This window comes from Jaculus jaculus, chromosome 14 (assembly GCF_020740685.1).
Source record: "Jaculus jaculus isolate mJacJac1 chromosome 14, mJacJac1.mat.Y.cur, whole genome shotgun sequence".
NCBI lineage: Eukaryota > Metazoa > Chordata > Mammalia > Rodentia > Dipodidae > Jaculus > Jaculus jaculus.
This window is the reverse complement of record NC_059115.1, coordinates 58,654,552-58,670,166: the sequence shown is the minus strand read 5'-3', so window position 1 is coordinate 58,670,166 and position 15,615 is coordinate 58,654,552. Positions and strand designations below refer to the sequence as shown.

The 15,615-nt window shown below is 43.3% G+C and overlaps 1 protein-coding gene across 3 annotated transcripts in view; it reads left to right on the top strand.

The window, feature by feature from the left end:
- Nucleotides 1–965: 965 nt before the first annotated feature.
- Nucleotides 966–15,615, top strand: part of Bdp1 (B double prime 1, subunit of RNA polymerase III transcription initiation factor IIIB) — a 119,416-nt gene continuing 104,766 nt past the window's right edge. For 2 of the 3 annotated variants that reach the window (XM_045133487.1, XM_045133485.1), the window contains exons 1-5: nucleotides 966–1,177; nucleotides 4,484–4,760; nucleotides 8,576–8,685; nucleotides 11,620–11,670; nucleotides 14,281–14,418. In XM_045133487.1, the coding sequence (XP_044989422.1) occupies nucleotides 966–1,177; nucleotides 4,484–4,760; nucleotides 8,576–8,685; nucleotides 11,620–11,670; nucleotides 14,281–14,418 (788 nt within the window). The remainder of the gene's footprint in view (nucleotides 1,178–4,483; nucleotides 4,761–8,575; nucleotides 8,686–11,619; nucleotides 11,671–14,280; nucleotides 14,419–15,615) is intronic. The other variant, XM_045133486.1, reaches the window with a different exon arrangement.

Here is a 15,615-nt window from a genome sequence, read left to right as displayed (position 1 = left end):
ACTTACATGGGACCTGGGGAATTGAACCTGGGTCCTTTGACTTTGCAGGCAAGTGCTTTAACTGCTAATCCTTCTCTCCAGCCCTAAAGGTTTAATTTCACAAAGAACTTATTTCATAAACTTAAGTGTGCATCTACTGGCTTTTGTAATGTATTTAATAGTGAAAATTAAGTTTTTGTGTCATTCCTGTGTGCCTCTGGAGTTCGTTTGCAGTGGCTAGAGGCCCTGGGGTGCTCATTCTCACTCTTTCTCTCTCTACCCCTCTCTCTGTCTCAAATAAATAAATAAATAAATAAATATAAAATCTTTTCTTTTGTTCTTTTTAAAAAATTTTATTAGCATTTTCCATGATCATAAAAAAAGTCCCATGGTAATTCCCTCCCTCCCCCCCCCTACTTTCCCCTTTGAAATTCCATTCTCCATCATATTACCAAAAAATACTTTTTAAAAAAGAGAGTACGTATCCAGCATGGTGGTGGTCCTGAGTTCTAACCCTATCGGGCGTTTAAGAATTTTGAGGGAAAGGATCCTCTTGTCATCTCTCTCTTCAACAAACCCGGAGGACTCCTGGAGAAGGCAGCGTGCTTCTCGCCGGATGCTAAATTTCTGGTCTGCAGGTAACCGCAGCGACCGAGCGTGATGGTTACCATGGCTACCGGCGCTCGGGTTTTGACGTCATCCAGCGGCGCCGAGTGATGACGCGCAGCTTCCGGCGCCTGCTGTGCGCCCGGCCGCGGTGAGGAGGGAGAAAATTATCTCTCGCTGTAGCAGGGTCATGAAGAGGAGGCGGCGGCGGGAGAGCGGAGGCGGCGACGGCGGGGGCGCGACACTGCGGTAGCGGCCCGCTGGGCCGGTGGCGTGGCCGTGCGGGCAGGGCGTGAGGTCGTGACCCCGCGTCGGGCAGCGGTCGGGGCTCTGGGCTGAGCGCGGCCCGGAGCCGCCTCCCCGGGCCCCGTGGTTCCGCCATGTTCCGCAGGGCACGCCTTAGCGTGAAGCCGAATGTCAGGCCCGGCGTGGGCGCCCGCGGCACCGCGGCTCCCAGTGCCCAGCGCGCACGGGAGCCCGCCAGGCCGTGCAAGCCAGCCGCCGAGGCCGCTCCGAAGCCCGCCGAGCCCGCGGATGCGCCTCCGGCGGATGCCAGGGCCGCGGAGTCCCCCCAAAAGGCTCCCGGGAGCAGGTAAGGTGCTGTGGACGCCTCCTCCCCCGGCTCCCGCGTGAGCGCGGGTGCACCCGCGGGGTGTGGCTGATGCGGAATTTGGTCACCATCCGAGCGTTCTCGTACACGCCTTGGTTTCTTTCCCGTGTTGGGGGGAAATCGAGCATTAACAGTTCTGAAGTCAAGGTACTCTATCACTCGGGCATTTAAATTTCCCTCGAGTAGTGTTGCGGGCGAAGTAGATTTGGTTCTGAATTTTGAGAATGTCCACTTTAAAAGGAGAGCATCGTTATTGGTCACCTTTGTTTTCTTTTTTTTTAATTTTAAATTTTTTTTTGTTTTTATTTATTTATTTGAGAGCGACAGACAGAGAAAGAGGCACAGAGAGGGAGGGGAGGAGAGAGGAGAGAGTGGGCGCTCCAGGGCTTCCAGCCACTGCAAATGAACTCCAGACGTGTGCGCCCCCTTGTGCATCTGGCTAATGTGGGTCGTGGGGAATCGAGCCTCGAACTGGGGGTCCTTAGGCTTCACAGGCAAGCACTTAACCACTAAGCCATCTCTCCAGCCCGATCACCTTTATTTTCGATGCTGTGATTGGGATCGAACCCAGTGCCTCACGCTCGTCAGGCCAGCGCCCTGCCAACCGAGCTACACCTGTAGCAGCAGTTGTCAGTGAAGGAGGTGGTGCCTTCTTTATGGAGACCGCGTTTCCTAACCCAGGAAGCCTGGCTGTAGCGCCATGTGCCCCATTTAGATTCAGGACGCTTCTACTTAGTTAACCAACTTAAAGGAGGCTTTCCCAGGCACAGTGTATTCCTGTTAAACAAAGATAACAGAAACTCCTTTGAAGGCATTGTTGAGATTACGGGTGATTCTTCTTTTTTTGTATTTTCCTATTTCTTTTGGTTTTTCAGGTGATTCTTTTTTAAGAAATTTTTTTATTAATTTTTAATTTTTTAAGAGTTTATTTGCAAGATAAAGACAGAATGGGCCCCACGGGGCCTTTAGCCACTGCAAAAGAACACCAGAGAGGCTTGCACCACCTTGTGCATCTGTCTTATGTGCGTACTGTGGAATCGAACATTGACTGTTAGGTTTCTCAAGCAGGATCCTTAACCTCTGAGCCATCTGTCCAGCCCCGTTCAGCTGGTTCTTATAAACTCTCGCAAATGACTGAATAGTTATTTCCCCAGAGTTATAATTTTTATTTATTAAGTTTTATTATTTTATTTTTAGTTATTTATTGGTGAGAGAGAGAGAGAGAATGGGCACACCAGGGTCTCCACCCACTGTGAACACACTCCAGAAGCATGCACCACCCTGTGCATCTGGCTTATGTGGGTCCTGGGAAATCAAACTTAGGTCATTTGGCTTTGCAGGCAAGTACTTAACCACTAAGCCATCTCTCTAGCCTTACAATTTTTAAAGATGGTACAGAAGTAATTAGAGGTGTGGCCACTTTGATGGCTTGATGTGATGGTTTCAGTTTTATACTATCTATGACAGTGAGCTGGTACAAATTACAACACCTTTCCTCCCCCAGGTAGGGTCTAACTTTAGCCCGGGTTGATCTGTACTCTGTAGCCCCAGGCTGGCCTTGAGCTCAAGGCCATCTTCCTGCCTCTGCCTCCCAAGTACTGGAATTAATGACATGACAGATTTTATTTATCAATTAATTTCTTTTGGTTTTCCAAGGTAGGGTCTCACTCTAGCTCCAGCTGACCTGGAATTCACTATGCAGTCTCAGAGTGGGCCTCAAACCTCCTACCCCTACTACCTCTGCCTCCTGAGTGCTGGGATGAAAGGCGTGTGCCACCACGCCTGGTGAAACTGTCTTTTTTTTGTGAGATTATTGGCCCAAACAGATTTTGAGTCTAAGATGTTATTATATTTTATTTATTTATTTATTTGAGAGAGAGGGAGAGGCAGGCAGGCAGAGAGTGAGAGAGAGAATGGGCGTGCCAGGGCCTCCAGCCACTGCAAATGAACTCCAGACACATGCGCCCCCTTGTGCATCTGGCTAATGTGGGTGTTGGGGAATTGAGCCTCGAACCAGGGTCCTTAGGCTTCACAGGCCAAGCACTTTATCGCTAAGCCATCTCTCCAGCCCTGTTTTTTGTTTTTTGAGGCAGGGTCTCACTCTGGTCCAGGCTGACCTGGACTTAACTATGTAGTCTCAGAGTGGCCTCAAACTCTCTCTCGGTGATCCTCCTACCTCTGCCTCCCAAGTGCTGGGATTAAAGGCGTGCGCCACCATGCCCGGTAATTTTGAACTTTCTTTTCTTTTTTTTTGTTTTTTTTCGAGAATTCACTGTGTAGTCTCAGGGTGGCCTCGAACTCATGGCGATCCTCCTACCTCTGTCTCCCAACTGCTGAGATTAAGGATGTGCGCCACCTTGCCCAGCTTTAATTTTGAACTTTCTTAACAGGATCTGATTGTAAATTTCAATCAAGATAGAACTACCAGTACTGGTCACAGTTTTTGGTGATTTTTGTTAACAATGTATGAATGAATGAATGATGCTTGATAATTAATAAATTACCTTAGGCCTTGGTCCTGAGACATTTATTTTCTAGAATATTTATATTTTTTTTGATTTTGATACTTAGTATATTGCTTTTATTAGTTATACCTTTTTCTGTGTCTTTGCCATTTGTAAAAACTAACAGATAGACTTCCAGTCAAGATGGCATCTGCCTACCCACGCTGCACCTCTCCGGGGAAAGAAAGGTTATTTATCTATTCACCTGCTGATGGACACTTGGAATGTTTTCAGTTTGGTATTATCACAAATAAAACTGGCATAACAACGTTCCAAAGGAAAAAAAAAAAACAACTTAACAGTATACATTCAGCATAATTGGGTAAAATACAAATAGTTCATTGACACATTGTTACAAGACCACTTTTTTTTTTGAAGTGTACTCTCACTGGAGCTCAGGTTGACCTGGAATTCACTATGTAGTCTCAGAGTGGCCTCGAAATCTTGGTGATCTACCTCTGCCTCCCTAGTGCTGGAATAAAGGCATGTACCATCATGCTGCTTTAGCCCTTTAAAAGGAAAAAAAATATGACTTGAGAGAGAAGGAGAGAGAAGGAGAGAATGAATAGGCTTCTAGCCACTACACACCAACTCCAGCTGTGCCACCCGGTGCAGCTGGCTTTACGTGGGTACTGGGGAATTGACCTGGGTCGTTTGGCTTTGCCATCAGTCACCTCAATTGCTAAGCCGTCTCTCCAGCCCAACATTTGGTTTTTAGACTAAGATATATGGAAGTATATTCCTGATGCATTTTTCACCTTTTTTTTTTTTTTTATCTTAACAGTGATGAAAAGACTGGTGGTGAAAATAATGTTGAAAAATTCAGCAAATCGCCTCCCCCTGCTTCACAGAGAAGAAAGCGAGTCTCAAGTACGTCTAGTCTTCCTAAGCCTAGTGTCAGTGTTCCTGTACAGTCTCATCCCTCGTCTCCTGTTAGTCAAGATGCTCCACAGCCAAACCTCCTTCCACCAAAAGAGAAACCTCCGTGTTCAGACAGATACCGAATATATAAAGCCCAGAAACTGAGGGAAATGTTAAAAGAAGAATTGAGAAAGGAAAAGGTAAGGGGAAAATTACAACTTGGATGTTCCTTGCTGGATTTCTGCTTTTAGGTTATTATAACAGGCCACTTTTGGAAGAAAAATGAACAATGTTAGGAGTTGGTGGAGTAAGAAAGTATTTCTTTTTTAAAAATATGTATATCTTTATTTAAGAGAGTGAGAAAGAGAATAAGAAGCTGGGCAAGTTGTGTATGCCTTTAATCCCAGCATTCGGGAGGCAGAGGTAGGAGGATCGCCAGAAGTTTGAGGCCACCTTGAGACTACATAGTGAATTCCAGTCAGCCTGGGCTAGAGTGAGACCCTATCATGAAAAACCAGAGAGAGAGACGGGGGAGGAGGGGGAGACACACACACACACACACACACACACACACACACACACACAGAATGAAAAAGCTTGCCAGGATGCAAGAGCCTCTAGCCACTGCAAATGAACTTCAGATTCATGCACCACCTTGTTCATCTGGCTTTATTTGGGTACTGGGGGATTGAACCTGTGTCCTTAGGCTTTTTTTTTTTCTTTTTTTAATTTTGGAAGTAGGATTTCACTCTAGACCAGGCTAACCTGGAATTCACTATGTAGTCTCAGGCTGGCCTCAAACTCATGGTGATCCTCCTACCTCTGTCTCTTGAGTGCTGGTATTTCTTTGGCTTTTTAAGCAAGCACCTTAGCCACTAAGCATCTTTCCAGCCCAGTGTACTATTTTTTCTTTTTTCCTTTTAATTACAGAGACGGGGGGGGGGGGGAGGAAGGAGAGAATGGGTGTATGAGGGCCTTTAGCCATTGTAATTGTACTCCAGATGCATACATCACCTTGTGCATCTGGCTTATGTGGATTCTGGGGAGTAGAACCTGGGTCCTTAGGCTTTGCAGGCAAGCAACTTAGTTGTTAAGCTATCTCTCCAGGCCCTCCAGTGTACTTAATTTTTTTTTTTTTTGGTTTATTTTTACTTATTTATTTGAGAGTGACAGGCAGAGAGAGAGAGAGAGAGAGAATATGAATGGGCGTGCCAGGGCCTCTAGCCACTGCAAACAGCTCCAGCTATATGCACCACCTTGTGCATCTGGCTTACGTGGGTCCTGGGGAAATGAACCTCAAACCGGGGTCTTTAGGCTTCACAGGCAAGCACTGAACTGCTAAGCCATCTCTCCAGTCCCCAGTATATTTTTTTTAAAAAAAATTAGTGTTGGGGCATGTGTATGTAGGATGTGTGTTGTCTGTATGTAGTTGTGCACACCCTGTGGTGTATCTGCATACAGTGGCCAGAGAAGGATATCAGCTTTTTCTTCAGGTTTTTTTTTTTTTTTGTATACAGAGTAAACTCTTAACATTTTTTTTTTTTTCCTTAACATCTTTTAACCTTGAACTCTTGGCCATTCTCCTGAATTTTAGGATTAAAGGCATTCACTGCCATGTCCATCTTAGTTCTTTTTATTAGTTATAGAATTCTTTTTTTTTTCCCCTTGGTGCAGGGTCAGCCTCACTCCAGAACCCAGGCTGACCTGGAATTCCGTATGTAGTCCAGGCTGGCCTTGAACTCATGTGATCCTCCTCTCACAGCTTCCTGAATGCTGAGATTAAGTGTGAACCATCTTGTTGGGCTCATTTTTGCTTTTTTTTTTTTTTTTTTAATTCTAATTTTTCATTTCTTTATTTTTTGTTGTTGTTGTTTTTATTATTTTGGTTTTTCGAGGTAGGGTCTCACTGTAGCCCAGGCTGACCTGGAATTCATTATGTAGTCTCAGGGTGGCCTTGAACTCAAGGCTATCCTCCTCCTCAGTGCTGGGATTGCAGGTGTGCGCCACCACGCCTGTTGTCCTCGTCCTCTTGTCTTTTTTTTTTTTTTTTTTTTTGAGGCAAGCCCAACAGACTGGCCTATTTATTTATTCATTATGGGGGGGGGGCAGGATAGAGAATTGGCATGCCAGGGTCTCAGCCACTGCAATCCAACTCTAGATGTTTGTGCCACCTAGTGGGCTTGTGCAACCTTGCGCTTGTCTCACCTTTGTGCATCTGGCTTATGTGGGTTCTGGAGAGTCAAACATGGGTCCTTAGGCTTTGCAGGCAAGTGCCTTAACTGCTCAACCATCTCTGCAACCTTTTTTAAATGTGAGGGAGAGAGAATTGGTGTGCCAGGCCCTCCAACCACGTCAGTGGAATTCCATACTCGTGAGCCTTCTTGTGCACATGTGTGACACTGCTCACTTGCATCACTGCTTATGGAGAGTCAAACATGAGTCCTGAGGCTTCACAGGCAATTGTCTTAACCACTCAGCCATCTCTTCAGCTCTCGTTTTTCATTTTCTTTCTTTTTTTAAAAAATATACTTATTTGCAAGAAAGAGGGGGAGAGTTAGAGGGAGAGGGAGGGAGGGGGAGTGACAGAATGGGTGTGCTAGGGCATCTGGCCACTGTAAATGAACTCCAGATGCATGCGCCCCCTTCTGCATCTGTCTTATGTGAGTCCTGGATAATTGAACCTGGGTTCTTTGCCTTCTCAGCCAAGCACCTTAACCAGTAAGCCATCTTTCCAGCCCTCATTTCTTTTATTCATTTTTGTTTTGTTTTTGTTTTTCGAGGAAGGGTCTCGCTCTAGCCCAGGCTAACCTAGAATTTACTTTGTAGTCTTAGGATAACCTCAAACTCATAGTGATCCTCCTACCTGTGCCTCTTGAGTGCTGGGATTAAAGGTATGGGCTACCAAACCCTGGTTTCATTTCTTTTTTTTTTTCCTTTTTTTTTAAAATTTTTATAAGCATTTTCCATGAGTATAAAAAAAATCCCATGGTAATTCCCTCCCTTCCCCCCCACACTTTCCCCTTTGAAATCCTGGTTTCATTTCTTTTATGTAGTCTATTTAAGTTTATTTAAGAGAGGGAGAAAACGAATGAGAGAGAATGAATGAGCACACTAGGGCTTGTTGCCGCTGCACATGAACGTGAGTGCATCATTTGTGCGTCTGATTTATAAGGGTGCTGCGGAATTGAACTCAAACAGGCAGGCTTTGCAAGCAAGCAAAGTCATTTCCCCATTCCCCTACCTTGACTTTTTTTTTTAAGTCGTTTAGTTTTGTGTGTGTGTGTGTGTGTGTGTGTGTGTGTGGTGTCATATGTGAGTGCCAGTGCATGTATACTGTGACACACGTGTGGGAGTCAGAGGACAGCTTTGGGAGTTGTTTCTCCCCCTCCATCTTTTTTTGAGGTGGTTTCCCTCTTATACTCACTGCTGTTGGCTGTACTCACTTTGAGCTTATAGGAAATTCTTCGGTCTCTGCCTCCTGTCACACCACCGTGCGCTGGGATTACAAAAGCCATCTTGGCTTCTGTTTTCTTACCTGTGGTCTGGGAATTGAACTCAGCTATATATGTGAGTGAAAGTGCTTTATCCACAGAGCCATCTCCATAACCTCTACTTGTTTAAAAAATATAGATGTGTGCATGTGTGTTCATATGTGTGAGGGCACACCTGTGTGTGGAGGTAAGAGTTGTTTCTCTCCACTTTCTTTTCTTTCTTTCTTTTTTTTTTCCCAGGTAGGGTTTCACTCTAGCCCAGGCTGACCTGGAATTCACGTTGTAGTCTTAGGATGACTTCAAACTCATGGCGATCCTCTGGGATTAAAGGAGTATGCCACCACGCCCAGCTTACTATGTATTTTTAATATTCAGTTTGTAAATTTTATCTTGAGAGTATGCATAATTCTAATAGTAATAAAATTAAAACACTTGCAATTAATCTAATAATGGACTGTATATTGAATATAGTGCATCTAAAAATTTGCTGTTTTCCGTTCATAAAAATCTCTGTGTGTATGTAGAAGCAGTGGAAAAACAAATATGCTATAAATGAAAGTCAGAGGCCTCCGGATCGTTCAAAAATGACAATGAGAGACTTTATATATTACTTGCCAGATAACAATCCAATGACGTAAGTAGGATTTATTTCTGCTTTTGTTGTTTGGGTATGTAATGGTTTAAATACTACTTTTAGACAACACTTTAATGTTTTTCAAAAGCATATTGACAGTATGTTTTCTTTTTTTTGTTTGTTTGTTTTTCGAGGTAGGGTCTCTAGTCCAGGCTGTCCTGGCATTCACTATATAATCTTAGGCTGCCCTTGAACTCAGGGTGATCCTCCTATTTCTGCCTCCAAAGTACTGGGTTTAAACATGTAAACCACTATGCTCAGCTGTTTCCTTTTTAAGATAAAAATTTTAAACAAACATTAGTGATATGTGTTGTTTTAAAAAATTATTACTTCTTTTTTGAAGAGAGAGAGAATGATAGAAGCAGATAGAGAGAATGGGCATGCCAGGAACTCTGCAGGTGAATTCCAGATGCATGAACCATCTTGTGCATCTAGCTTATGTGGGTCCTGGGGAATTGTACTGGGTCCTTTGCAAGCATCCTAACCACTAAACCTTCTCTTCAGCCCCCATTTTTTCTTTTCCTTTCTTATTTTTTCTGACCTGCAATTCACTACATAATCTCAAGGTGGCCTTGAACTCACGGCGATCCTCCCTACCTCGGCCTCCTGATTGCTGGGATTAAAGGCATGCACCACCATGCCTGGATACTAGGGAATTGAACCTGGGTCCTTTAGCTTTGCCAGCAAATGCCTTTAACAACTATGCTATCTCTCTGGCCCCATTTTTTTTTTTTTAATTTTATTTATTTATTTGAGAGAGACAGACAGAGAGAGAAAGAGGAGATAGAGAGAGAGGGGCGTGCCAGGGCCTCCAGCCACTGCAAACGAACTGCAGATGCGTGTGCCCCCTTGTGCATCTGGCTCATGTGGGTCCTGGGGAATCGAGTCTTGAACCGGGGTCCTTAGGCTTCATAGGCAAGTGCTTAGCCGCTAAGCCATCTCTCCAGCCCCCATTTTTTTTTTTTTTTAAAGTAGAGTCTTAACTCTAGCAACCTGACCTGGAATTCACTGTGTAGTGTCAGGCTGGCCTAGAACTCACAGCAATTCTCCTATCTGTGCCTCTCAAGTGCTGGGATTAAAGGCGTGCCCCACTACACCTACCCCACCCCCCCACATTTTCTTTTGGTTTTTCAAGGTACAATGATAGTCCTATCTCTGCTGCCCAAGTGCTGGAATTAAAGGCATGCACTACCACCCCTGGATTATTTTTTATTTTTTTGTTTTTTCAAGGTAGGGTCTCACTCTAGCCCAGGGCTGTCCTGGAATTTCATATGTAGTCTCAGGTGGCCTCGAATTCACAGTGATCCTTTTATCTCTGCCTCCCTTTTTATAATTTTTTTTTTAATTTTAACTTATTTTTTTTGACAGGAAAGAGATAATGGGCATGCCAGGGCCTTCAGCCACTGCAAACGAACTCCAAAAGCATATACCCCCTTATGCATTTGGCTAATGTGGGTCCTGGGGAATCGAACCTAGGTCCTTTGGCTGTGCAGGCAAATGCCTTAACCACTAAACCATCCCTTCAGCAACCTTTTTAAAAATTTAGTTTATTTATTTATTTTTTAATTTTTTTGTTTATTTATTTGAGAGCGACAGAGAGAGAGAGAGGAGAATGGGTGCACCAGGCCTCCAGCCACTGCAAATGAACTCCAGATGTGTGCGTCCCCTTGTGTATCTGGTTAACGTGGGTCCTGGGGAATTGAGCCTTGAACTGGGTTCCTTAGGCTTCACAGGCAAGCTAAGCCATCTCTCCAGCCCTATTTTTTTTTTTTTTCCCTGAGGTAGGGTCTTACTGTAGTCCAGGCTGACCTGGAATTTATTCTGTAGTCTCAGGGTGGCCTTGAACTCACAGATCCTCCTACCTCTGCCTTCCGAGTGCTGGGATTAAAGTTGTACACCACCATGCCTGGCCGCTTTTTCTTTTTTGATGTTAGGGATTAAATTTATATTCTATGGTTGTGTTATAACTGTAGCTATTATATTTCAAGTAATTGTTTTCTGGGAATGGTAAAATATGTACCCCCTCTTTATTTTTTGTTTTTTTTGGGGGCAGGGTCTCACTCTGGCCCAGGCTGACCTGGAATTCACTATGTAGTCTCAGGGTGGCCTCGAACTCAGGAGGATCCTCCTACCTCTGCTCCCGAGTGCTGGGATTAAAGGCGTGCACCATGCCCGGCATAAATGATGCCCTTTTATCTCCATGATTAAAAATGTTTCCTTGTGTGTATTAATTACATGGATTTAGTGAAATCATTTGGGATACTTTTATTAAGATTGTTATTTCAGTTTCTTATATATGATAACCTGATAAAAAGAAATAAGCCAGCTTCTTTATTTTCTCAGCTTTTTTTTTTACCCTTCCTCATAATTAAATATAGTGCAATTTGGTTTACAAGTTCTTCATGAGCAAAGCTTCTTAAATAGCCTGAAATAAGTGGTAGAAAGCTTGTATAGGATGAGTGTGTTTATGGTGTTTTTCATGAGACAGCAAGAGAAGTAATATGCTCTTCAGAATCGGCTTCCAGGGTATTGAGGTCTTTGGCCCCTTTGAAGAAAGGGTCAGAAGTCTATGTTTTGTTTGACAGCTGGTCATTGGAGACAAGCACCTAGGCTCCTTCATGTTTCAGGGCTGAGAGTCTCTTCACTAGGGAATTAGAGAGTAAGAATACTTCTGATTTAGGGACCAACAATTTGAAAGATTTATTTTTTTTGGTGCTGGGAGGTCCAATTCAAGGATTTCTACATGCTATTCAATTATTGAGCTAATTACCTAGGCATAACTGAAAAATTAGTTGTTGGAGTACATCATTATTAATGAAGTTCTGTGTACATTCAAAACATGGAAGCTTAAAAATTTTTTTATTTCCCTGTAGATAAAATTGATAAGATACAAATTAATTGATTAAAAAACATTCTTTTATTTGTGCTTAATAGTTCTTCAGTGGAACAAGAGAGGAAAACTGAAAAATCACTAACCCCAACCCAGTAAGTATCTCGTTTTTTTCTTTCAATATGTTCTACTTATGGATAGGTGTTTTTATTTTATTTTGGTTTTTCAAGGTAGGATCTCACTGTAGCCTAGGCTGACCTGGAATTCAATATGTAGTCTCAGGGTGGCCTTGAACTCACAGCAATCCACCTACCTCTGCCTCCCCAGCACTGGGATTAAAGGTGTGTGCCACCACACCTGGCTATGGAGAGGTGTGTGTGTGTGTGTATCAAACCCAGGGCCTTACACATGCTGAATAAATTTTTTATCAGTGACAACTTCTTTTTTATTTTATTATTATTTTTTTAGTTTTTGAAGTCTTGTCTCGCTGTAGCCAAGGTTGGCCTGGAATTCACTCTGTAGTCTCTGGGTAGCCTTGAACTAATGGCAATCCTCCTATCTCTACATCCCAAGTGCTGGGACTAAAAGTGTGCACCACCACACCTGGCTCTTTTTTTTTAATTTTAATTTATTATTAACAACTTCTTGATTGTAAAAAATATACCATGGTAATGCCCTCCCAGTCCCCACTTTCCCCTTCAAAACTCCATTTTCCATCATATCCCCTCCCCTTCTCAGTCAGTCTCTCTTTTATTTTGATTGATCTTTTCTTGCTATTATGATGGTCTTGTATAGCTAGTATCAGGCACTGTGAGGTCATGAATATCCAGGCCATTTTGTGTCTGGTGGAGCACATTGTAATGAGTCTGACCCTTCCTTTGACCTCTTACATTCTTTCCGCCACCTCTTCCACAATGGACCCTGAGTCTTGGAAACTGTGATAGAGATATTGCATTACTGAGCACTGCGGTCATTTCTTTCCATCACCATGATGTCTTCTGAATCATCCCAAGGTCACTGCCATTTGAAAAGAGAAGGTTCTCTACCAACAGTGAGACTAACATTAATATATGGGTATGAACATTAAGAGAAGTGCTTTCTGGGCATTTTCATGAGCATAGTATATACATTTAGCTACACAGCAGCAGTCATTACACCCCTAGGACTCATGACTACCCCTGTTGTAGGTTTTCAGTATCAGGGATGTATTCCCTCCCATGGAGCGGGCTTCCAGTCAAATTAGAGAGCAATTGGTTTCTCCCTTAATAGATGTGCCACTATTGCATCCATTGGCTCATTTGGCCTGGCTGGCAAAATATAAGGCTTGCATCCCTGGTGATTTCTGTCTGTCCCATTGAACTGAATGCAGCGTGGCTTTTTCCAGCTTTGTCAGCTGGTCTACATGGAGGAGGTTATCAGCTCAGTTCCAGCAGGATTTCTCAGTGGCCTTGCAGCCCAAGTATGTGGTGTCTTCAGCAATAGGGTCTTACCATCTATTCCTGGTGGGAAACCAAGGGTCTCAACAATGGCCTGTAATGTTTTGAGAACATCAGGGAGCTCCCTGGCCAACAACTCACTGGAAGGTATCCCATCCCTGGCACTGAAAATTTTCTAGTAACAATCTAGGGCTCCTGAGTGTTCCATTGTTCAAAAAGTAGACATATTCACCACTTTGTGTGTCTGGCTTTACATAGGTACTGGGTAATTGAACCTGGGACTTCAGGCTTTCAACAAGTGCTTTTAACCACTGAGCCATCTCTCCAGCCCAGATGTAGACTGTCTCGAGAATAAAAGTTGTAGGTAGACATTGGGATGCCTGTTGTAATTACAGCAGTCTAGTGGCTGATGCAAGATGATTCCAAGTTCAAGGCTGTGGAGGTTGAGTTGGCTCAGTGGTTAAAGGCAGTTGCTTACAAAGTCTGTTGACTTTGGTTTGAGTCCTTAGTTCCCACATAAAACCAGATATACAAAGTAGGACATGGTTTTGGAGTTCATTTGCAGTGGCAAGAGGCTATAGCCATACTTATTACACCCTTATTCTCCTTCTCAAATAAACAAGTATGCTGTGCATACTGACACAGCCCTAGTTTTGGTATTACAGGCGTTTTTTTCTTTTGGTTTTTTGAGGTAGAGTTCCCACTTTAGCCCAGGCTAACCTGGAATTCATTATGGAGTCTCAGGGTGGCCTCAAACTCACAGCAGTCTTCCTACCTCAGCCTCCGCCTCCTGAGTGCTGGGATTAAAGGCGTGCACCACTACTCTTGACTTTCTCTCTTTCTATAAAAAATTTTTTTCTAAGTATTATTTATTTGAGAGAGAGAGAAATAAGATAATGGATGCACCAGGGCTTCCAATGCAAGTGAACTCCAGATGCATGTACCACCTTGTCTATCTGGCTTATGTGGGTCCTGGGGAATCAAACTTGGGTCCTTAGGCTTTGTAGGCCAGCACCTTAACTGCTAAGCCATCTCTACAGCTCTAGTTCATACTATTCAGGAAATACTTTCGGTGTTGGGTATTGAGTACAGGGTCTTTGATAAACACATGCTTTATACTTACAGTATAACCATAGCTCCCATAAGCATTTTTTTTTTTTTTTTTTTCGAGGTAGGGTCTCACTCTAGCCCAGGCTGACCTGGAATTCACTATGGAGTCTCAGGGTGGCCTCGAACTCACGGCGATCCTCCTACCTCTGCCTCCCGAGTGCTGGGATTATCCCATAAGCATTTTTATAGCTGTACTAATTAACTTATCTTTACATTTAGCAGGCAAGAAAGCAAGATTAGTCCTGATGCTGATGTTAATCCTAATGACGAAGTGGAAGTGGAGGAGGAGGATGGACCACTGCTGGTTCCTCGAGTAAAAGTGGCAGAAGATGGATCTATTATTTTGGATGAAGAGAGGTGAGTTAGAGAAATGGTGGGGCGGGGGAGAAAGAAGAAAGGGAGGTAGTTGTGGTTTTAAGAGCATGGATATGTCTTATCTAAAGAGAGATTCTGTTTTTGAATTTGTCACTGTCACCCACCATTTATATTACACATGAATTTAAGCAGAAAAATAGAATAGATTTATTTGTAATTTATTTGAGAGAGAAGGATAGGGAGGGAGGGACGGAGGGAGAGAATGGGCATGTCAGGGTTTCTAGCCTTTGCAAACAAACTCCATACTTATGTGCCACCATATGCTTCTGGCTTATGTGGGTTCTGGAGGATCAAACTTGCGTCTTTAGGCTTCACAGATAAGTGCCTTAACTGCTAAACCATCTCTCCAGCCCCTAATTTGTAATTTTTACATTCTTTTTCTTTCTTTTGTTTGGTTTTTCAAGGTAGGATTTTTTTAAAGTTTTTGTTTTTGTTTTGAGGTAAGGTCTCACACTAGCCCAGACTAACCCAGAATTCATGATTTAATGAATTCAGTTTCAGGGTGTCCTTGAACTTAACTGTTATCCTCTTACCTCTGCTGTCCAAGTACTGGGATTAAAGGTGTGTGCTACCCTGCATGGCAAAGTAACATTGTTTTACATGCAAGTGCCTTTAGCTACTGAGCCATCTATCTACCCAGTCTACACTGTTTTCCTAACTTTGTTGGTAATTGATTAGAATTATTGTTCCCTTTGTATTCTGTTTTACACGGAGGGCAGATTTCTAGAAATATTGATTCACTGTTATTTATTTTAAAATATTTAATTATTTATTTGAAAGATAGAAAAAAAGCAGAAAGAGAGAGAGAAAAAGAATGGGCACTCTAGGGCCTCCAGCCACTGCAAATGAACTCCAGACATATGTGCCACCTTGTACATCTGGCTTGAATGGGTCCTGAAGAATTCAGCCTGGGTCCTTAGGCAAGTGCTTTAACTGCTGAGCCATCTCTCCAAACATCACTCCCCCCTTTATTTTTCAAGGTAAGGTCTTGCTTTAGCCCAGACTCACCTGATTCACTATGTCCTCTCAAGTTGGTCTTGAACTCACAGTGTTCCTCATACCTGTGCCTTCCAAGTGCTGGGATTAAAGGTGTATGCCACCACCCCTGGATCACCATACCAGGCCTTTTTACTTTGTATTTTATTTAAATTTATTTGCCTGCATGCATGCATGTGTGTA